The sequence below is a fragment of the Arachis hypogaea genome, chromosome 8, assembly GCF_003086295.3.
Source record: "Arachis hypogaea cultivar Tifrunner chromosome 8, arahy.Tifrunner.gnm2.J5K5, whole genome shotgun sequence".
Classification (NCBI taxonomy): Eukaryota; Viridiplantae; Streptophyta; class Magnoliopsida; order Fabales; family Fabaceae; genus Arachis; species Arachis hypogaea.
Genome location: NC_092043.1, coordinates 11,389,344 through 11,412,502, shown reverse-complemented (window position 1 = coordinate 11,412,502; position 23,159 = coordinate 11,389,344). Strand labels below are relative to the sequence as shown.

General features: G+C 34.8%; 2 protein-coding genes and 1 long non-coding RNA gene across 12 annotated transcripts; 1 reads left to right on the top strand and 2 right to left on the bottom strand.

Moving 5' to 3' along the window:
- Positions 1–11,437: 11,437 nt before the first annotated feature.
- Positions 11,438–13,916, bottom strand: LOC112706100 (cold shock protein 2). Its single transcript, XM_025757218.3, has one exon. The coding sequence runs from the start codon at positions 12,198–12,200 to the stop codon at positions 11,610–11,612; it is 591 nt and encodes a 196-aa protein (XP_025613003.1). The 5' UTR covers positions 12,201–13,916; the 3' UTR covers positions 11,438–11,609.
- A 4-nt stretch (positions 13,917–13,920) lies between these two features.
- Positions 13,921–16,669, top strand: LOC112706098 (uncharacterized). The gene is made up of 2 exons (XR_003155643.3): positions 13,921–15,256; positions 16,125–16,669. It is a non-coding gene; the product is annotated as an uncharacterized lncRNA (long non-coding RNA).
- Positions 16,670–17,869: 1,200 nt separating this feature from the next.
- Positions 17,870–22,216, bottom strand: LOC112706097 (protein FAR1-RELATED SEQUENCE 5). 10 transcript variants are annotated; one of them, XM_072200671.1, is made up of 6 exons: positions 21,778–22,216; positions 21,486–21,550; positions 21,164–21,244; positions 20,545–20,674; positions 18,209–20,416; positions 17,870–18,117 (listed from the first exon to the last, which is right to left on the bottom strand). In XM_072200671.1, exons 5-6 carry the CDS (start codon positions 19,925–19,927, stop codon positions 18,067–18,069), a joined length of 1,770 nt encoding a protein of 589 aa, XP_072056772.1. In that variant the 5' UTR covers positions 19,928–20,416; positions 20,545–20,674; positions 21,164–21,244; positions 21,486–21,550; positions 21,778–22,216; the 3' UTR covers positions 17,870–18,066. The 10 variants fall into 10 exon arrangements, with proteins under 10 accessions (XP_072056772.1, XP_072056769.1, XP_025612993.2 ...); XM_072200668.1 differs by having other exon boundaries at positions 20,545–20,663; positions 21,778–22,046; XM_025757208.3 differs by having other exon boundaries at positions 20,545–20,663; positions 21,769–22,039.
- Between the last annotated feature and the right edge of the window lie 943 nt (positions 22,217–23,159).

The following is a 23,159-nucleotide window of genomic DNA, read 5'->3' as shown; positions in this document are numbered from 1 at the left end:
TAAGAAAGTTTTTTAAGAAAACCCCTTATGAACTTTGGAAAGGCTACCCACCAAACTTAGACTACTTACACATCTTTGGATGCAAGTGTTTTGTTTTAAATAACAAAGATAATTTGGTAAATTTGATCCAAAGGCTTATGAGTGTTTGTTTGTAGGATATTCCACAACTAGTAAAGCATATAGGATTTATCATCAAGATGCTAGAATTATTGAGGAGTCCATACATATTACATTCTGTGATACTAACTTGGTACAAAATATTTTGGAAGATTATGATGCAGGAAATCAAGCTCAAAAGGAAGTTGAAACTGTGCAAAATCAAGAGAAAGAACATTCTGGTCAAAATGAACCAGAAACTGCAACTGCTGAAAATTCGAGAGACAATTCCATTTTGTCTCATGAATCTGAAGAAAATCCTGAAGCCAACAGCACCCAGAATCCCTTGGTATCTCAATCTGCATCCAAGTCCACCAGACCTCGTGAATGGAGATTCTTGAAGAATTATCCTGAGATATTTGTCATTGGGGACGTCTCTTATGGAGTGCAAACAAGGTCTTCCACTAGAAAGGCAAATGAAGGATCAAACATTGCCCTTCTTTCACAAATTGAGCCTCAAAACGTCAAGGAAGCACTCAGTGACCCTTCTTGGGTTAAAGCTATGGAGGATGAGCTTCTTGAGTTTGAAAAGAACCAAGTATGGACTTTGGTTCCAAGGCCAAGTGGAAAGAAAGTGACCGGCACCAAGTGGATTTTTCAGAACAAGTTGGGAGAAGATGGTAGCATTGCAAGAAACAAGGCAAGGCTAGTGGCACAAGGATATGTCAAAGAAGAAGGAATAGACTTTGATGAATCCTTTGTCCCTGTTGCCCGAATGGAAGCCATAAGACTTCTCTTAGCTTATGCTGCACATTGTGGTTTTAAATTATATTAAATGGATGTGAAATGTGCATTTTTAAATGGAGTGATAGATAGAGAAGTGTATGTGGAGCAGCCTCCTGGTTTTGAAAATAAAGAGCATTTTGACTATGTTTTCAAATTATCTAAAGCTCTCAATGGTTTAAGACAAGCTCCTAGAGCTTGGTATGAGAGACTTAGCTCTTTTCTTTTGAAAAATGGTTTTCAAAGAGGCACCACCGACACAACTCTATTTATCAAGAATTCTAATGATTCTTTTATTCTAGTCCAAATATATGTTGATGACATTATTTTTGGATCAGCAAATGAATCCCTTTGTTCTGAATTTGGAAAACTCATGATAAGTGAATTTGACATGAGTATGATGGGTGAACTTAATTTCTTTCTTGGGCTACAAATTAAACAAACTGAAAATGGTATTTTCATTCATCAAGGGAAGTATGCCAAGGAATTAGTTAAGAAATTTGGTATGGAAAATGCCAAACCCATGGGAACTCCCATGCACCCTAATTCTAAATTAGATAAAGGAGAAACTGAGAAAGATGTAGATGAGACTAGGTATAGAGGAATGATTGGTTCTCTTATGTACTTAACATCCTCTAGACCCGACATTGTGCAAAGTGTTGGATTGTGTTCTAGGTTCCAATCCAAACCTAAAGAGTCACATCTTTCAGCAGTTAAAAGGATCATTAGATATGTTCATGGAACATCCAATCTTGGTTTTTGGTATCCTAAGATTGATGATTTTTCTATAGTTGGTTATTGTCATGTAGATTTTGCTGGTGCTAGAGTTGATAGAAGGAGCACTTCAGGCCTATGTTATTTTCTTGGGAAGTCCTTAAATGTTTGGTCAAGTAAGAAGCAACCAACGGTGGCCTTATCCACTGCAGAGGCTGAGTATATAGCTGCTTCTTCTTGTTGTTCTCAGCTTTTATGGTTAAAAACACAACTTGCTGATTACAAATTAAATGCTAAAAATATTCCCTTAATGTGTGATAATATGAGTGCCATCAATATTTCTAAAAATCCAGTTTTGCACTCTAGGACTAAGCATATTGAAGTGAAATTTCACTCAATAAGAGAACATGTCCAAAAAAGGGATATTAGTATTCAATTTGTTAAATCTGAGGAACAATTAGCAGATATTTTCACAAAACCATTAGCTGAGGATAGATTCTGCATGCTTAGGACTTGTCTAGAAATTTTGAGTTATGATTCCTTATTTGAAAAATGCTGATGTAGTTGCTGGAGCTTTTTGTCTCATAAACAGGTATGAGACAATTCTGGGTAGGTGATGAACGTTCTCTTCAATTCAGAGTGTTCTGGGCTTATTTCAAAAGAAAGATAATCTGGGCCAATCTCAAAATCAGATCTAGAGTGGTCCAATGTGTTTCCTTAAATCCAACTATCTCTGGGTCCATATATGAATGTTACATTTTTTGGTTGATGGGCTGTGTATTTTTTTTGAAAATAATTTTTCATTTAATGTTTATAATCCAAAAAGATTTTTCAGTTTAATTTTTTATTTTTCAAAATTTAAAATTCATTTCCTGTTTTATTTTCAAATCAAATCAAATCTTTATTTTATGAGGTCAGGTCTTTTCATGTCATTTCAAAAGGTGATGCAGTTGCATGGTTTTGGAAATCCACTTTTGGGTACGGTTACCAACACTCCCTCTCTTCTCTCCATAACTTCTCCTCAAACCCTTCGGTTTCTTCCCTCTCACTCCACTGTCTCTCTTCCATCAAAAGCCTCAATCTAACCAAAATGGGGAAGAAAGTTATTGCTAAAAGAGCACCGCGTGAGAAAATCCATAAACTTCCAGGATATCCTAGACCATCAACTCGTTCTCAAGACACCACTTTTATTCCTTCACCCTCTCCTCCTACCTCTCCTCCTCGCACTACTCCCATGGCACGAACCAAGACTACACCAAGGTACCCTGCCCCTGCCAAGCCGACACCACCACCGAAGGCCACAACTTCCAAGCCAGGCTCCTCAAAACCTGGTTTTGCAAAGCCTAGCTCATCCAAAGGCAAACGTCTGGCGACTGAAGAACCCATTCCCGAACCAACACAACCCAAATCCAGGTCGGTTCCAGTGCGCTCACAAAGAGGTAACCCTCATCGCCCTCTCAAATCTGTTAGAGAACTAGACATTGATCCTTTTGCTCACAAATCACACTTCATGACATCTCACTCAGACTATAACCCCCATCGTTTCAAATCTGCCATGAACCATGATTTTTATGAGGGAGTTATTCAGTATCGTACTCTATGTCCCTCTTTTCTTGCTGATTTACCAGATTTGAAAAAGAAAGGTTTTCCTTTTGTTGAAAGTTTGGAATTTTTAGACTGGAATCACCTTTTCAAAATAAAAAAAACCCGTATATCCTCAGTTAGTCAAAGAATTTTATGCAAACATGACTTATCATAAAGGAAGTGTGCATTCTTACGTTAAGGGCAGAGACATTATCTTGAATAATGAAACTATCAGTGAATCCTTGAAGTACACTAATGTTGGGCTGTGTGCTTATACATCTGTGAAGTGGGATGAAGGTGTTGGTATCTCTTACCATGATGCTCTGGCTCACATTTGTGAACATGTTTCCTTAATTGATGGCATCACACCCACTCACAAAGCCCTAGGATATAAATGTGCTCAGTTGCATCGTATTGTCAATCACATCTTAATTCCATAAAGCAGTTCATATCAAAGAGTTTCTTACACAGACACACTTGTTTTGTATGCCCTAATCACTAAAATAGAAATCTCTTTTGCCTATTTGATGGCTAGATACATGTTTGATTCTGTTAGAAGTGTGAAAGATAAAGCACTACCTTATGGCATGTTTTTGACTTGCATATTTGAGACTTTTGGTGTTGACCTGTCAAATGAGGATTATGAAAATAAACATTCATACCTAAAAGGGGGTGGTTCAGTGAAACAGCAAAAAGGACCAACTCGATCTGAGAGAGTGGTTCTAGATGATGATGATGAAGAGTACATCCCAGATGACTCTCCTCCTCCTTCCACTGAAGGTACTTCCATTTCTACTGGGAAGAAATCAGCTTTGCTGAACATGGTCAAGGATGTCGCTCAAGAGTTTGTTTCCCAATCAAATCACATGATTGCCATGAGCAAGGAACAAAGGAAGCTAGCTAGCAAGCATGAGAACTTCCTGAAGAAATCAAGGGATAGGGTGGCTGTGCTCATGACCTTCATTAATAACCTTCAAAATGATGAAGACATTGCCACTGATGTTGAAGAAGAAGATGCCTCGGAGGGGAATGGTTCTGATGCCTAAGAATTGTCTCATGAAAACTGTTGCTGCTACTCTCTTTTTGTCTCATGAATTCTGTTTCTTTAGCTACTTTTGAATTATTCTTATTTTGGATGACTGTAATAACTCTGAATACTGTTGCACTTTTGCTAGTTCAGTTAGTGTCTTGGACTATGGTCTGACTCTTTTCTGTAGGTACAATATGTTGTTTTTGTGGACCTTGCTTGTTATCCGTCCTTGATGACAAAAGGGGGAGTAGGATAATAAGATGGTAAATGTGTTAGGATAAGTTTTTGGGTTTGCTGCGTTAAAACTTGTTTTCACATGCTGAATCCCTTTTGCTGCTGATATTAGCTTAATGATTGGGTTGATTATATGGTGTTGCTCATTTGATACATATAGCTCTTTACTACACTCTCTTTAAGTGTAATGTAAAACAGGAACAAAGAGGAAAGCATAAATCCAGGGGGAGCTTATCTTAAATAGGAAAGGGGGAGCAACACAAGAGCTAATAACAAAAATCAAAGAGAGTTTTTTTAAAACTTACTCAAATTCATTTCCTTTTGGTTATTGCTTAAATCTTGTTTGTCATCAAGGGGGAGATTGTTGAGTTAAGAAATTAACTAAATTAATTAGTGATGACAAACATTATTTTTGGCAAAATAAATAATTAGTGTTGATTAATTAATTAGTGAGTATATGTTGCTAATTATTTATTATTATGTTGCAGGCCTTAATTAAATTGAGCAGCCCAAATGAAATGGAAAATAAAACAAAAATGTTGGGCTGAAAGCAAAGAAAGAAGCCAAAGAAATCAAATCAGGCCAAGCATATCAATACCCGATCCAAGTCCGATATGGTTTCACAAAAGTAAATCCCTCTCTTTTGCTTAACCAAAAGCAACGTTCATCTCTCTTTTGTCCTAGTCAAATCAGAGTTTCAAAAAAGTAAGAAAGAAGAAAGAGAGAGAGCTTCCTCACCAAGCTAGTCACCAAAGAAGCAAGAGAGAGAAGGATTAAGTTTGAAAGGCAGATATCAAATCACTCAGATCAAACCAAATCTAGCTTTAATTAAAGGTAACCCATTTCCTCTTGCATGCATCAAATCTTCATCTCTTCTTCCCAACACTCTGCTCTATCCGAAATGGGATACAAGAGAAAGAGGATTTCTGTTCTTCTCTGCTGTGTATCTACGGTCTTAAACAAACTTGGGGACCAAGTTAGTTTTCAAGGGCTCAGATCATGTTGACCATTGGAAGATTTCTATGGTTGCTGATTTATGGCTTTCGGCCAAGATGAGGAAGTCAGAAGGAGAGTGTCTATTCTGAGGATTGTTAAGAAAAAGTAAATCTGTGGTTGGTGAAGCTCAAGGCTCAAGGTGTTGACCTTGGGAGAAGATCCCAGCAACATGTAAGGAGAATAAAAGAAGACTTCTTGCTCATTCAGAAGTAAGGAGAGAAAACCAGAGAGTGAGAACAGTGTGCTGTTAAGAAGTTCCTCTACTTGGATAATGCTTTCTTTCAAAGAAGCATTCGGCCAATACTGAAGAACTGCATCTGAGGTTTGCGAATCTGGTTTTGCACATAGCAAAGAGGTTGCTGATGAAGTTAATCTCCTTCATGTTTTTACTGATTGTAATGTACTTTTCTAAGTTTATCTTTCTGTAATTTCTTGTGAGAAAAGGCATTGTTAGAAAGCTCAAGTAAAAGCCATGAGTGGAAAAAGGCTGAGTGATACACTTGAGAGAAAAGCTTAGAGTTATTTTCTGATTTCTTTAGGTTGGTTAAGGGTCTTATATCTTGTACCTGTTTGGTATCCCTTTCTTAGTTGGGTTAGCACTAAGAGTGAACAGTTAGGAGTTAGCATAGCCAATGTCAAGTTAGGTTAGAACTTGAGTGTGAAATTGGTATATGTAATACTGTTAACTATAGTGAAATTCTTCCATAGTTGTGGAGGAGACTGGATGTAGGTTGCATAGCACAAGGCAACCGAACTAGGATACATGCTGGTGTTAACTTTTCTCTTATCTGTTGAGTTCTGTTTTCTAATATTCATGAGACAAAAATAAATTGTCTCATAAAATTCCGCTGCTGTGTTCAAACAGAACCTGAATTAAAAGTTTGTTTAAAAGAGTAATAACTGCAACTAAAAAGAAGGCATAGATTCAACCCCCTTTTCTAAACCTACCACAACCTTCAGACTAAATTCTAAATCTTAATATTTCTCTTTTATTCTTAGTCTAAAAAATCCACCTTTTAGCCTAAGAATAAAATTTTATATTTTAAGTAATAAATTTTTTTGAAAATAAGTTATTCTTGGAAATTAAATTTAAAACTTCATCAAACAAATATAAATATAATATAGTATATAAATAATTTCCATATCGGCAAAGACAACATATTTCAGATTACTTTCAGAAAAGTTTCACTTTCCCCTCTGAAAAGTCAAAATCATTTTGTCATGCTAAGCCACGAGTAAATTAAATAAAATTTGCATAATGAGTAATAATAATTGAATATCCTTATTCTGGAAAGTGAATAAATAAAAGCAGGTAGCAGTTTAGACACACACACATACAATTATTATTATGATGACTATTTTGGCAACGATGAACGCTAAGATCCAAATTAAAATGCTGCCAATATACATAGAGACCATAATTGATTCATCAATGCTTTTGTACGGATTTGAGTTGTTGCATTGCTAAACATAAACAAGGGTGCATGAAAACAATGATAAGAGCCAAGCATATATATATCAAACACCATTAATTCTGCATTGCTGGGTGCTGCACACATATATATGTGCGGGTCCAAATTTAATTGTCACCATTATTTTCAGCGTGATTTCAGATTATTGTGATGTCAGATAGACACTAAGATTATTACATGTGTATGTCACTATATATTAAAAACTTTAGGATATAATTCGAATTTATAATCTTTTCCCATTTTCCCAAAGTAGATTTGCCAACTATTATCCTATATATATATAATATATGTTACGTTTAATTATTCGGTTAGTTTCTTTAGTTTTATCAAATTTATAATTAAATTTTTATATATATTTTTTAATTGAGTTCTTAAATTATTTTTAATTTTATAATTATGTCATTTTTAGTATAATAAATGTTAGAGTTATTAATTGAATATTTTTCAGTAAATTAAAAATATTCTACATATTTTTTGAGAAATATATTTTATTAATTTTAATATTTTTTATATAAAAATATCTAATTACAAAATTAAAAATACTGTAAAGAACTAATTAAAAATATATATAAAAATTTAATTATAAATTTAATAAAATTATAGAAACTTACAAAATAATTAAATTTTTATGTTATTGTTTTCTCAATCTTATATGAAGTTCAAATAAACTTTAAAATTATTAGCCTGAAGAATGCAATTGAGATTGATCAAAATTGTACTACTGAAACAAATTTAAGTGAGTTAAATGATCAATTTATTATTTATTTCTTTAATTAAGTATCAAAAGTTTAAATATTGTTTGATGTATATAATAATCTATTGATTAACAATAAATTTTTAAATAAAGTTCATATATATTTACAGTAAATTACTCTTATTGTCTGTTAAATTAAAGAAATCCATAATAATAATAATAATAATAATAATAATAATAATAATAATAATAATAATAATAATAATAATAATAATAATATACCACTTGTTAGTTGTCAAACTACTCAACAATAATGGATTTTGGATATATAATATAATAATGAATATTTGGGATTGTTAGTGCTTAAAATAAAATGATCCGATCCAAAGTTATGTAGGGCTCCGGCAAGAAGAATCATATGGGACTGGTGTTTTTGGTTTGTAATAGTTAGAAGTTTTCTATATATTCATCATTAGTGTATAAATATCTTATCATGCATTATTTGAAAACTCAACACATACATAATCGGATCGGACACAAGGCAAAATGATATTCAAGACCTTCCAACACCACCATGGATTATATACACTACTGCCTACTGCCCCTACTTTTTTAAATAATTAAAATGATGATGAATATAAACTACTCTAGTACTCTTATTTGATAAAAAAAAAATAACAGAGAAATAATAATTTAAAGAAATTTTATTTTATTTAATATTTATAATTTTATATATCTAATGTTTATAATTATATGTTTATTATATTTAAAATTATTTATTTATTTCAGTAATAATTATAAAATACAAAATAAAAAATTGAATTATTTTAAATTATTTTTTATTATCTTTCAAATTTTTTTTATAAATTATAGCACCTATATTTATTGATGGGACTTGCGGATTTGGAGAGGTTCTCTCTCTGCACGGTCAAAAATTAATTAGTATTTAGTTGTTTTTTTAATACGAAAGATAGAAAAATTTAAATTCACAAACTCTAAGTGAATATAATTATATAGAAAGACTATACTATTTGAGTTATAACAGTGGTATTGTTTTAACTTAAATTACTAAATGTTTTAAATTGTATAAAAATATCTTATAGTTTATATCATCACTATCAAGTATAATGTAACAAAAACTCTTATAAGAGCAAGCTAAGGATATCCAAATATTATAAAAAAAAATTGTTCTCAAAATTATAATACCTACTAATTTTATCTTATATAGGACACAATTTGAGTGGTATGTATAAAACGTAAGTTAAGAGTAATTCCAAAGCTGATATTGGTTCAATAATAGAATGTATCTTTGTCACTCCAAGTTGCCTTTTCATTCATTTATTCATCATTCCTTTTTTTTTTTTAATATGATGGGCATGGTACATGCTTGCCACATTGAAGAATAATCATCACAATGCAAAATTTCAAAACCAGTTAGTTAAAATTGTCGCCGCCAAAGTAGCACGTTGAAAAGGAAAATGTTAAAGAGATTAATGTTTTTAGTGTAAAAAATAGAGATAGTTAATGTTCATTAAAATGCAAGGCAAATAAATATATGTAAGAGAAAATGTTGGTCCCTAATATTTGTGTGTATGGAAATTAAACTTCTCTAAGAAAATGGAAGACAAGACCATGTTGCAAAATAATTATTATGACATTTTTAACTTTTTTCTTCCAACTCATTTTCCTTTTTGGAAACTTATTTTAAACAGAATTTATAAATAACAAAATACCTTCATCTAAATTATTATTAAAGTATAAGTAATTAGTACCTTGGATGAGTTAAAACGTGGGCTTTTGATTTTGGGTTGGAAAAATAGTGAACATATATGGGCCTTTTGAGCCCTCCCTAAAGGTATACATACACAAAACAAAATACAGCGAAGTAATGGGTTGAACCTTTTTGTTCGAATAGTTGGTTGTTCTTGGAATCCAATATCGTTTTCTTTTCTCAAGATGAGGCCCAATAGTATACGAGTCACTCCACAAATCCCAAACCACCAAAAACATATTTGGACAGAATGACAGAAGTTTATGAACGTTGTTCAATGAAAAAAAAGAAGAAGAAGGAGAAGTTGATGAATGTTTGACCAAAAACTATTAGAAAGTGAATTTAGTCTAAGTGAGTTTAATAGACTTAGCGGGTGGAAAGAGGCTAGGGAGCAAGGGTGTGTGTTTAGTCTGACCTAGCTTGTTTTAAAATAGAACCAAGTTTAAAATTTTTTTAAAATTTTAATATATTAATAAGTCAGGTTCAAGTTTACTGACTAATTTTATTAGCCTGTTAAATTTGTCTAAATCTATTAACACATAATTAAATATATAAATAATTTTTGTATTATTAACAAAATTATGAGATATTTTAAATTTATTATATTTTTTATAAATATTTTTGTATATTTAATATACTATAAAAAAATAAAAATTCTTATAAATATTAAATATGACATATTACATATAAATATTTTTATTAAAAAATGATTTTTTTAAATAATAATTTTATTTTTGTAAAAAAAAAATCAGACATTTTAACAGGCTTCATGTCAGGTCAAGTTGAATAACAGACCAAGTTTAGTACTTTATAAAGAGCCTATAGCAGGTTGCAGGCTAGACTCAAGCCAATGAACTACATGACAGGCCAGACCTATTAAGAGCAAAGTCTAGCCTGGCCTGGCCTGTTTTTACCCCTAGTGTTACACCCAAATTTGCTGTAAATACAGAAAAATATTTTTTTTAATGCTACATTTTTTTCTTCTGAATTGAATCACACCTTAGCTACTTGATTGGATTCAAAACAATAATCAATTTCGTTTTGGTTCAATTGACAATCTGAACTTCAATTATTCATTATTTTCAACAATAAGATAACTGATAACGGATGAAAAAGAAAAAAAAAAGAAATTCTAATAAAAAAAAGGAGGAAGAGAAGAAGGAGAAAGAGGTGGTATTGATACGACAATAACGAAAAAGAAAAAAGAACATGCACTAATAGTACGAAGCGCGTCAATATAAATGACTTACTAAAATTTATATAAAAAAAAAAAAAGCTTATACGGTAAGCTTTTAAAAAATAAGTAACATTTTTGTTCAAAAATAAATTAGGGAAGAATTTCAGATATTTTAAAAATATCAATATTTTAATAATTTTATTTGTTGATTTTAATTATATATATTTTATATAATTAGATCAACAACTAAAATTAACGGAATATCAGTATCTATAAAACACCTGAAAATGTTCAATAGTATATTGCGTGACACTATATATGTCATGATTATTATATTAACATCTCATGAGAGCATTATATATTATACTAAACATAAGTTCTGTTATGACACTTATTTTATTTATTTGTTTTGGGGGCAAAAGGGAAGTAAAGGAGAGAAAGAACATCGACGCCATAAGACCATATTAATGTAATGATATTATGGCGAAGGATAATGAAACAAAAATGACAATATATCTGATCCACACAGAAAACTAGAGGACAATGAATAAAGCTAAATTGAAAATGTTGCAATGGGTATGGTAGGACCACTGCATCTGCGGGAATGCCCAGCAGAGATTGTTACCAAAATGGATAAGGTCTGTTAGCCGAGTTAGATCTTGCCCCCACAATCATCAACTACTATTCTTTATTTTTTTCAAAACATCCATAATTTACAATAGAAACTTAACTACCTGTTTTTATATGGAAGGAATACTTCAAAATTGTTAAATAATTTAATATGAGAACTCAACCACAATGTATGGCAGGCTTGCATGATTGCCACCATGCAAATAAATGCAGAAAATGGCGAACAACAACCACAACCACTTTAAGACCGATGAGATGGGAAGCAACCCGCATTTAATAGAATTAATTAATTAAATATAGCAACTCATGCAAAACCCCAATAATGAAAATGAAAATTAAAATTAACAATAAAATACTCTTGTGCGCACAATCTGCAGAATCTATGTACCCAACAAACAGTAACAGAATTCAAAGATCAGAATCAACACTCAATTTTCAGCGTTCGGACATTCTCTCGCAAAATGCCCTTTCTCCCCACAGTTAAAACAACCTCCACCACCACCGCCGCCGCTTCCGCCGCCGCCGCCGCCTCGTCTCCGGTTTCCACCACCCTGTCCCTGGTAACAATCTCTCGCCAAGTGACCTGTTCGTCCACAATTGTAACACTCAGGGCCTCCTCCACCGCCATAACCTCCTCCTCTACGACCACCGCCTCCACCTCTTCCGTAACTGTAACCGTCACCGTCGCCCCGGCCTTCACCGCCGCCATAACGCCCACCGAACCTTCCACCACCCCTTCCTCTTCCTCCTCTTCCCCCTCCACCTCGAAAGCCACCACCAAACGGGCGAGATCTAGTCATGGAGGAGACATCGACGGCCTTAGTTCTGCCGGCGTCGCCGTAATCAACGGCAAACTCAACCGGCTGGCCCTCGGAGAGTGTACGGTAACCGTCGGATCGAATGGCAGAGTGGTGGACGAAGAGATCCTCGCCGCCATCGTCGGGAGCTATGAATCCGAAACCCTTCTGTGCGTTGAACCATTTCACTGTGCCCGTGGATCTCTGAGTCTCCGCTGCCATTGCTTCTCAAAACCCAAAACAGAAAGAAGAGAAGGTTCTGGAAAGAAATTAAACGTAGAAGTTTCTTTTTTCCGTTATGTTGGGTTTGTAAAAGGTTAGTAACGTGACGCTCAATTGCAGTGTCAAGCTGAGCAATGTGATTCGTCCATTCCTGTGGAAGTGAAAGAAATAAGATGTCTACCCTACTACCCATTTTCTCTTATTTAGATGCCATATCCACTATTATCAGTCCATTATAATATGCATTTCATATTTAAAAAAATATAATTATTTTATTATAATGAATTTAACTGTTTTATAATCAAATATTTAATTATTATGATCACCGATCATTTTTATATATAAATATAAATAAATAAATATATAATATTTGGCTTTTGAGATTTAACAAATATTTTTATATATATAATTTATACGCCTTTTTCTATTATGATAAAAGTTCAATTTAATTTTAATATATTACTTTTTTAATTTATAACATGAATAATCATTAAAAAAACTAATGTAAATAGATAATTCTGTAAAAATTTTAGAGTTATGTATCAAAATTATCTAACCTAGATATGGGATCTTTTCAAGCTAAGAGAATCACTCATGGAAATTAGTTATTGATATTGGACACTAGTACCAGGCAATAAAAAAAATGAGGATATTATGTATTATTAATAATTTAATATTGGTAGCAACTTGTTTTCGTTTGGCGGGACCAAAATCAATTATAAATTTATAATTCCAATCCAATTGCTGGTTATCCGTTTGGCTTTTGTTTGGGAGTTGGGACATTACTCTCGTGCTGATTAGGCTTGATCTCTATTTGTTTTGGGTATGGAGACATAGGCCCAATAAAAAAAGTTGTGCTATTTATCATGCTAGCCCAGCCCACACAATGTGAATGACATTTTGCTCAACGCTTGTGCTATGAGTTATAACTTATAAGCCTCCAATTGATAAGCTTCTCCATTAACCCACCCAGCAACATCTACTTTCACGGTCACTTTCTTGAAGCCCATCGTGCATGCAAGCTCCAACACCTTCACCATTCCCCATAGCTCCGGTGCAAAAATCCAGCAATCCACTGCCCTTCATCGTTCCTCAGGAGTCCGCCACATCCGCTTCACCCATCTCTCTAGCCACGACCTCCAATTCACAAGCTTCTCCATTTTCATTCCTCCACAACCAACCTGGTAAGTCCTCTCCACAGCTCCTTTAATTTTAATATTGTTTGATGATATCTGTTTGACATACAGTTTCTTTTAGTGGTACCGGTTCTTTTAAAAGTGTGGAATTTTTAATTTTATTCATTTAAAAATTATTAAATTAAAATTTTATTTTATTTTTAATTAAACTAATTTAAGTACAATTTGTGATTCGGACTAGATCATTGAACTATTACATTTAAATATTTTATTTTATATTCCGATTTAATTTCGATTTTCGCAACCTTGAGATGTTTTGGAATTAGTAAAAACTGAGTTAAGTTAACTTTCACGTAAGATTATAGTTAAAAATTGTTAAATAATTAAATAATTTGACTAAATTTTTATTTAATAATTTTTAATTATTAATTTCACATAAAATTAATAAAATTAACGGCATGTATTTCGGTTGCATTTCATAGACCGGATACCCAAAAAGAAAAAAATTTCATGGTCTGCCGTAAAGAATAGGGAAAAGACAGAGAAATTTTTAACAAACGAGCATCAGCCATCAAGAATCATTCATGGACGTATTGGACGGTGCATGTGATCAAGTGGGGTAATGTGTGACAGTGTGAGCGTAGACCCCACTCCTAACCCTTTGCTTTGGTTTTTGGTTCGTTAAATACAAACCAGTAAAACCCGCCATCCGAAAGGAAACAAACACATGTTTTTGGCTTTCATTTGATTCCTTTTCAACCAAATCCCCAACGTTACGTAGGAATTTCTCCCTTTGACTTATTAATTATACTTATACCATTTTATTCTTATTTTTTATTTTCGTTCACCTCCAATAATTGAATATTTGATCGACCTTCCTTGCTTATCTTATCGATTACTTAAAAATTTCTCAATTAAAATCAATATTTCTAGTGGCCTGCATTTAATTGTCCAATGCACTGACATCATTGCTTGCAGCTTGTTATCTTTAGTTTTTGTATGCTTAGCCGTGTTATCCTTAAGTCATTGCTTAAGTAGTAAAAATATATTTTATGATTATAATATTAAGTAATTGGAAGGTTATCAGGTGTACCACCGTACGAATTTGGAACTTTTTAATTCCAATAAACTGATCCGTCTAAATTTAATATAGATAAAGGTGATGGTGTTGATGCAGTGTAAAAAATGTATTATGAAAAAGCAGCAAAAGAGGTTCACGGTACTCTGGAAACCGGTAGTATCGTTGTGCATAGTTCAAAAGGCTGAACGCCAGCTTTGTGGTCAAAGCTGTGAGAAGTCAGCCAAATTGAAGTGATTGCTTTAGTTGGAATTAGAAAACTGAGCCGAGCCGACATTCACTTGGGCTATGGGCTCAATAGTATGGACTTAGCATTGGGAGTTTTTTTTTTATGGGAATATTACAATGGAGTAGTTTTTGTTGGGATAAAAAAACATAGTGGCATGGAAAAAAATATTGCCAGTAAAAATTAGAGGAAAATGTTTGGGAATTGTTCTAATCCTGTTTTTTCTCTGGTGTGATCCCATTGTCACACTCCCAAGGAAAGACTACCGCCATTAGTGGTGGTGGGTTGTCCACAATCGGAGAAACAGACCAGGACCGACTTGAAACCGCCACGGCATTCGTCTCGGAAGGCTTCGCTTCCAGCAATGTTAATGTGTTCCTTCTCCCCCCTCGGTGGCGCCTCCTCTGTCTTGGTTGTAGCGTCGTTGGCACCGCGTGAGAGATCAGATGTGGTGGTTGTGGTGGTGGTTGTGATACCGTTTCCTGTGTCGGTGCTGAATCCGCGAACTTCACCCTCGACATCGCGACCACGCCGCTTCGAGTCCCATTACCGTTGCCCAAAATTGATGTCCTCCACTGCTCGTACATCCACCTCGACACCATAAATCCAAATCGCGGTAGGTAATTCCAAATATGCCTCTGAATCTTCTACTTGGTGAGTAGCTTGTGTTGTCTTGTCCCGAATTGCAGAACCCTGTATTGTTGATTGAAATACTGGATTGATTGAAATTTTGGCTTGTTCTGTATTTGCCGTAAAAAGTGGAGCTGATGGATAAATCTGAATTTCCGGGTTTGAGATTTGAATTTCTGCTTGAGCTGCACTTTCTGTTGAATCCTGTTGTTGTTGTTAAGGTAGGAATTTGTAAATGAAATTTGATGAGTCTCCTTCTTCTCGTTTGATGTGAACTTTTGCTGTGATATGTGAATTCCTTGTTGATTTTGAAGTTTTTGCTGTTGTAGACACTAATTCTGCAAATTTATATTCTAAATATGAATTCCGAAATCGGAGATTTGTGACTATTAAATTCTCTGCAGCTAGCTTTGTTGCATTTTTGCTGAGTACTGAAGTGAGAATTCATGTTTGAAAAAAATTGTTTAAAAACATGTTACTGTAACAATTTGTTGTAATCAAAGGTGACTAGTTCTTATTCGGATGTTGACTGTGACAGCAAAAAAACTTACATTGTGGATTGAAATTTAAAGTTTTGTAAATTTCGTTGAGTGCTATTGTAGCTAGAATTATGGAATTAGATGTAAATTTCCATAATTAATGATTTTGGAAATGGTAGATTTTATGGGTGAGTATTCTTCTAAACATATGATTTTTCTTCCACATCCATACCTTGCATGTCCCCTTCAATAATTATTAAGACACTGGTGAGAATGCAGCCAAAATGTGATGAAAAGATTTAATGAATAAGACGTTAGGACACCAGGTTCAGTTGCTAACATCATTGACAAAGTTTAAGTTTCGACTCCATGCAGGTCGATACCGATACTGTTAGGATGAAGGCAGCGATCAAGATAATTCAGTCCATTGGGAACGAAGAAGGAGGATCTATAGATGTCCGCTCGCAAATGAACTGGATGGACGTCATTTCCTTCAACTAATCAGAGCAGATATATGTTTGTTGTCAATTATGCTTTTCTCGGAAGAAGTCATGTTAATTATTTGTGGCACTAAGTCTATGTGGGTCGTTTGAGCAGAAGATCATGACACTAACTTGTTGCTCCTTTTGGCAGCGTATTCAAGGGCCTTTTGCACCACCTTGTTATGTGTGTTGGGCAAGGTTTAGCACATGCTAGAACCTATATCCCGTGTTTATGTTAATAGTGTAGTGGGAATCAACTGATGTCTGTCTTATAAGCTTTGTTAAGTTTTACCCAGGGGATCAACTGCTCGTGTAGCAACTAAAACAAGTCCAGTCATGCCTTGGGTGATTGGCCTTATTTTAGTTGTGAGACCATGAATCCATGTTTAGGGTGTAGTTATGCGAAAAACTTATGAAATGTTGCCTCCTTTTATTGTCTTCTTATTCGCACAGGTAATTTAAATAGTTATGACAATATAAACATTTCCAACCGAGTTGGCAATATCATCCTTTCAAAATCGCGTGGTGACCTCAAAAAATAATTTTCTCATTTCACGGTTTTAGGTGAAATTCTTACAGTCGAATTTAGCTACGAAGGAGAAGTGAACCTCTCAACTTTCCTGCCGATTATATTTGTGCCTTGCCGCTTTTATCGAAAACGGAATGTAGCGGTTTACGTACATGTCTAACTTATTTTACATTTAAACAATATTAATTTATTCCAATTCTAATTAGATCGGTCAGAAAGATGAATAATGTAGATAACCGAACAAGTGATATCCAACATACAGGAGTTTTAGGGGTTCTTGGATGGCCAATGATACAAATCCACGCAAGACAGAATTGTATAATGAAAAGATAAATGGTAGTAATCTATGAACTTCAAGTCTTTTATCGTCCTTCTAAATCTAACTATTCATAGCTGTTTATAATTAGTAGGTTTTCTTCATGAAGTACATATTTGAACGTGATAAAATGACTAAGATGTATCTGTATAAAAAACGTTTCTCTTTTCGTTTATAACATCCAAACTAGTTTCTAAAAATTGTTTTTAAATTGTATTTTGTTAGTCATCCAAAGTGGCAAAACGGAAATGAAATTAAGTACTATTTTAAATCTTTAATCTAAGTTGCGAATTTAAGATTTAAAATTCTAAAATTCAGCTTAGAAATTTTGAAGTGGAAACTTTATACACTTTTTATAAACAACATTTTAAAGCTGATGCTTATTAATGGTTTCCTGCACTTGTGTAACTCAACCTAAGCTGCATGTGGTATCTTGTATGTACTCCTGCTAAATGTCAATTGTGATAAATTTGGACAAGGTAAATTTCAGGTTATAGTAATTGAGAAGTACAGTGACCCAATTATTCTATACCAGTCTCTTGTTTGTACATGGAGAAATGTTTCCGAAATTTAATAATGGGTACTCTCATGTGCTTGTTGTACTCATGCGATGACTTGACTCTAAAATCACCTTTGGGGTTGATCTCAGATCTAGGTGGATTGCTTTGAGAATCAAAACTTTTGATTGTTACGTAACACAGGTTGATTCTATATTATGAAATTGCACATACTTGCAAATGAAACACCGTGTTCTATGGGTCAAGCTGATGGTAATCACCATGGTTACCTCATATCGAATTTAATAACCTCATTCATATTAAGAAGAAAAATCTTCAAATAAAATTAATTGACACTGTGGGTATCATCTCTTTAGAAACATGAAACATATTCAGTTCAGTTTTGACATTAGTTTACCTGTTGCCAACACACATGTACCAATTCCTTGACAGCATCTCACTCTTACCATAAATCATTCTTTTACGTCCAAATTTAGCCAACTCTCCTTCGACGGTTGTTGCTTCCATTGCCAGCATGTGACACCTGCAACATTTACAAATCATGGCTTAACATCGACCGTCCCCTATAAACAAATTGACATGCTTAAAAATATCTTTTGCTTATCCCATATCACCGTTGGGTCTCTATTAGGCATATGCTGACTTGGCACGGTGTTCTGCTCTGTATATGAAGTTGTTACTCGTGGCCCATTGGGACATCGAGTACGTCTATGTCCCAGGCAACCGCATGTGCTACACTTTCTCCGCTTGACAGCCCTTGATCCAAACGGTTCATTAGCTCGCCCGGTCCCCTTTGTGCGAACACCAATTGGGTCTCTAACCCCCTGCGCCGCATGACCACTCCCTGCACCATCACCAGCATCTCCATTCATCATTTCTAGCCTCAGTGTGTCCTCCACCACTTTCTCTGTATACACCTTGAAGTTCTCTTCACTCTGACAAGCAACCCGAGCGAACCTTTTGCAATGTTGCAAGAAAGCACCAACACGGTTACGATAAAGTGCCTCCGTGTCGTCGACTTGATTAACCCCAGACATCTCAACCTTGGCTGCCTTCGACCATCGTTGCAGCACCAGGCTCTTCGGGAGGGATCCAATGTCTAATCGGACAAGCACTGCAAGTATGTGGACGCAAGGAATTCCGAAAGATTCCATCCTTAAGCAAGTGCATACAAAAGTGTCGGACATTCCATGGTGAGTCACATTCCACCTCTTCTCTGGCCTCCTATATTTCTGAGTCACGTATGTGCATGTGCCTTCCGATTCTATGCACCCTAACACTGTTACACGCACACACCTCTTCAATGACTCCCGGTATCTTGCAAAAATCTCACGTGTGAAATTCATTGCACCTGACTTTTCCAGCTCGGGAAACTCTGTTTGGATTACAGGGGTCCCATATGATGATCGGAACTCGAGCTCATCTTCGTTGTCTCTGAGGAATTCCACACACCGTTGGAAATTTGTTATGAATTCAAGAATCCCGTACCTGCTCTCCACAAACCGCCCAAGCTTCGCATGCAATGATTCGCATCGGGAAGTCGTCCTAATGCCAGCAAAGAACCTTCCACGTATGTAAGCTGTTGCCCAAAGCAATTTCTTCGAGTATAAATCCTTCACCCACTCATGATCCTTCACGCCACACTCACTCACCATCGCTTCCCACTGCAACTCAAACTCCTCCACCTCTATGTCTGCTAGCATGCAGTGCCTAAACAAGTATGTGAACCTCGGCATACATACATTGGAAGTAGCATTTTTCAGTAGGTGCCATGCGCAAAGCCTGTGATGAGCATCGGGAAAGACCTCCTGGATAGCTACTCGCATTGATCTATCCCCGTCAGTTATTATGGCCTTCGGAGCTCTGCCATCCATACATTCAAGAAACTTTCTTAGAACCCATACATATGAAGATTGTGTTTCACTTGATACCATTGCCGTTGCAAAAACACATGTCTGGTTGTGATTGTTAACCCCAGAGAAAACAACAACTGGAAGATTGTATTTGTTTCGTCCATAGGTAGCATCAAAGGCAAGAACATCACCGAATAATCTGAAATCCTCCTGACTACGACCGTCACTCCAGAATAAGTCACACATGTGTTGACCAACCCCTACCTCATACCTCCAATACATCTTCTCATCTCTCCTAGAAGCCACCTCCAAGAACCTTAGTGCTGCATTCACATCACCATTCTGCAAGGACCGTTGTCGCCTAACCTCGTTGTACATGTCTCGCTTGGTGAATGATACGCGGTTGAAACCCCCAGCTTGTGCTGCTATCGACTCATATATTTTCGGGATTGAAATTCCCACTTGTCGTAGGCTATCCATGTGTGCTATGTCAACATCCGAGATCCTCCTGTGCGCAGGCAATTACTCCACAAACTTTTGAGGCAAAAGATCATGGTTATGGTCATCCACAAAACGGGCTACAAACCACTTTCCCGTGCCAATCCTTGGCTTTATCCGCATCTCGGCAGGACACCCACAACGGGTGACAACCTTGTGCTCTCTTTTGCGATCCTGCTTTTCTAACCATTTCTTCTCCCGAAAACCTTGTCTATTGCACAAATACGTAATCCGCACAAATTCTCCTCTCTTGTTTTTTATCTTCTTACCTTGTCGAACAGCAAAACCCTTCACCCGACTATACTCTTCATATATGCGAGCAGCTTCCTTAGGATTGTTGAACTCCATTCGCAAAAAATCATCAGCCGTTATTGTCACAACTTCAGCCGCGTCCATTCCATTCTCAACACTTTGCTGTCCTCCTCCTACCTCAACCTCATCATCTTCCATTCCCATATCTTGTGCTATTTCCTGAAAACAAAATTAATTCATGTATTGAGTCCACATTGCCAAAATTAAATAATGAAGCTATTTGCATATTCACATTGAGTTGCCGCATTGTAAAATACAACTTTTAACCAAACCTCCCCAACACATACCTCTTCAAAGGCAACGTCCCCCACCCTTTCACTCACTCCATCCAATACCGCCTCATCCGCAAATGCGCCTTCCATCCAGGACCCACGAACCTCTTCCATTATGAATCACTTTGTCTGACCTGCACACCAACTAATCTCAATTGCTCAAACCGAGTAGGTCTTGAAATTATTATTTTCAAATATATCTCATCAACTCCAATTTCAACAAGCAGTTATTTCATGCAACCTGATTGAAACAAGAACAATTCACAACCATACACCTCAAACACTATCATTAAACTGGTATTTTCAATTTCATGATCGTTCACATTAACTCAACATACTCTTAACATGCAACAAATAACCATTTTGCTGTCTCACTTGTAATCTCCCACTCAAACCCTTCCCAAATTTCAATTCCTAATAACCACGTTGCGAGCACACTCCCAACATTACCGCAGTTCACTCATTCATACTTTCGACTGCATTAGCAGCATTACCCACCTCTCCTACAATCCAATACTCAATAAACCACCATCAATGCCTCACAATACACCATTCTCAATTGCAAGCAAACTATTAAACATGTTTATACTTCATCATAAATATCATCTATATCTAATGTGTCTTTATTACTAACCTTATTTGTAGTATTTGTCCGTCTAATAGTTTGCTCTTCAATCCAGGAAAGAATTTGTTGAAATATTGTGATGCTTATATGCTGCCAAAACACATGTTTTAGCAAAAGTTTACAATTCCATGAGAAAATGATTCATCAACCCATGTTTTTCCTCAAAAAAGCATGTATGCTAAGTAACTTATGACAGAAAATCACACTTCCAATGAATTTAATAATTAAAATTGCATTTATAAAGTTTGTGATAGTGTTCCAGAGAGCAGCACTTTCATGCAGATAAGTGAAAAGTTATAGGTTACTTCTTTCATTTGGTAAAGAAACAAACCTTGTTGTCAGAGATGTCTGAAGTTTCTCCAAACTCCTTTTCGAAAGCTCACTCCAACTATACAGCTGACAGTAGAGTGCAAGATTAGAGTACAATACTTTTGCTTTTAATGAATTTGTGATATTCATAATATATACATATATAGTTCAACCTACATAAATTGGCAAGATCATAGCCCTTTAATAAAATTAAAAAGGACGAGGAAATTCATAGTACCCTCAAATGTACAAGCAGATCATACAGTAGTTTAAATAGGAAGAAATAAAGGAAGTTCAAAGCATACTTTACCCACTTTGGTCTCGATGCATCCAAGTGAAATTTGTTTCTTTAAATGATGGTCCACCGTATCCAACATCCCCTAACGCTGCCCGTGGCACCCTCCTTTGGCATTGCTACCGACCCTCAAGCCTTCACCATCTTCCATTTCTGACACCACCGAAACCCCAATTTTGCTAACTAGCCCATTCGATCCCAACACCAATTTGGTTATTTCTCTCTCCTCATTCCAATTCAGCTGAGTCTGTTACCAACTTGGCTATTGCAAACTCCTCATTCCAATCCAGCTGACCCTTCATGTAATTTCACAAATAAAAAACGAGGACGTCATTGTAATTTTAGAGTTTGAATAACGACAAAAAAACCCATTCTACCCGTTAGCGCTAGGAACACTGCTATTTCAAAAAGGACAATGGCACACTTGATAACTTTCCTAATTACTAATGTATGAGTATATGCATTAAGGATGGTTCTGAATCGGTAATGATGTGCTTCGGGAGTTGAGGTGTTGTGTCAACTGCATTTTTTAAATATGTATATGTAAAACCTGTTTGTGCCAAATGTTTATTTAGTGGTTCTTAGCAAATTTCTCCATGAAAAAAACATAAAAATAAAAATGACAGCTTTTTAAAATGGATTATTCATTGTCAACAGAAAAGAAAAGAAACTCATTGACGGAGATCATTGAGGTGTAAGTTCTATTTCATGACTCCATAATTTTTTCTTTATTAATAAATTCTGTACCAACCAACCCTATCCCAACATATCAATCTTGTGCTAAGAACAAACAAAAATAAAACTAATTTAATGAAATGCCATTTTTTAGCTCACCATAACAAGGAAAAAAAAAAAGAACTTTCTTACCATACAATTTTTCTATGAATTAAATTTGATATATTAACAATATTCAGTTCTATATTATAATTATAATAGAATAAAAATATACTGAAATTTTTTAATAATAGTACATAAATTTCTTAATTTTTACACTAAAATTTTGCTACAAATGTATAAAAATATTTTTTTAATATATTTTTTTCGTTATATCTTTCTTTCTTTTAGTTGAATGAATGTAGGTTCATCTTCTAAATAATTTTGTAATATTATATGTTTCTTTTTTTATTTGATTTTTTTGTTTTTATTCTTGTTAAAAAAGTAAAATACAAAAAAAACTGAAAAGGTAAAATAAGAAGGAAAAGATGAATAAAAAAAATGATGATAATGAACAAGAAAAAGAAGTAGTAACAAAGATGAGAGGAGGAAGAAGAAGAGTTTTGAATTAAGTAGAGTTTATCAGAATACAAAAACATCAAAATTTCTTAACAATAATAAATAAATGTCTTAATTTTTACACTGAAATTTTACTACAAATACACAAATATTTTTTTAATGCTGCAT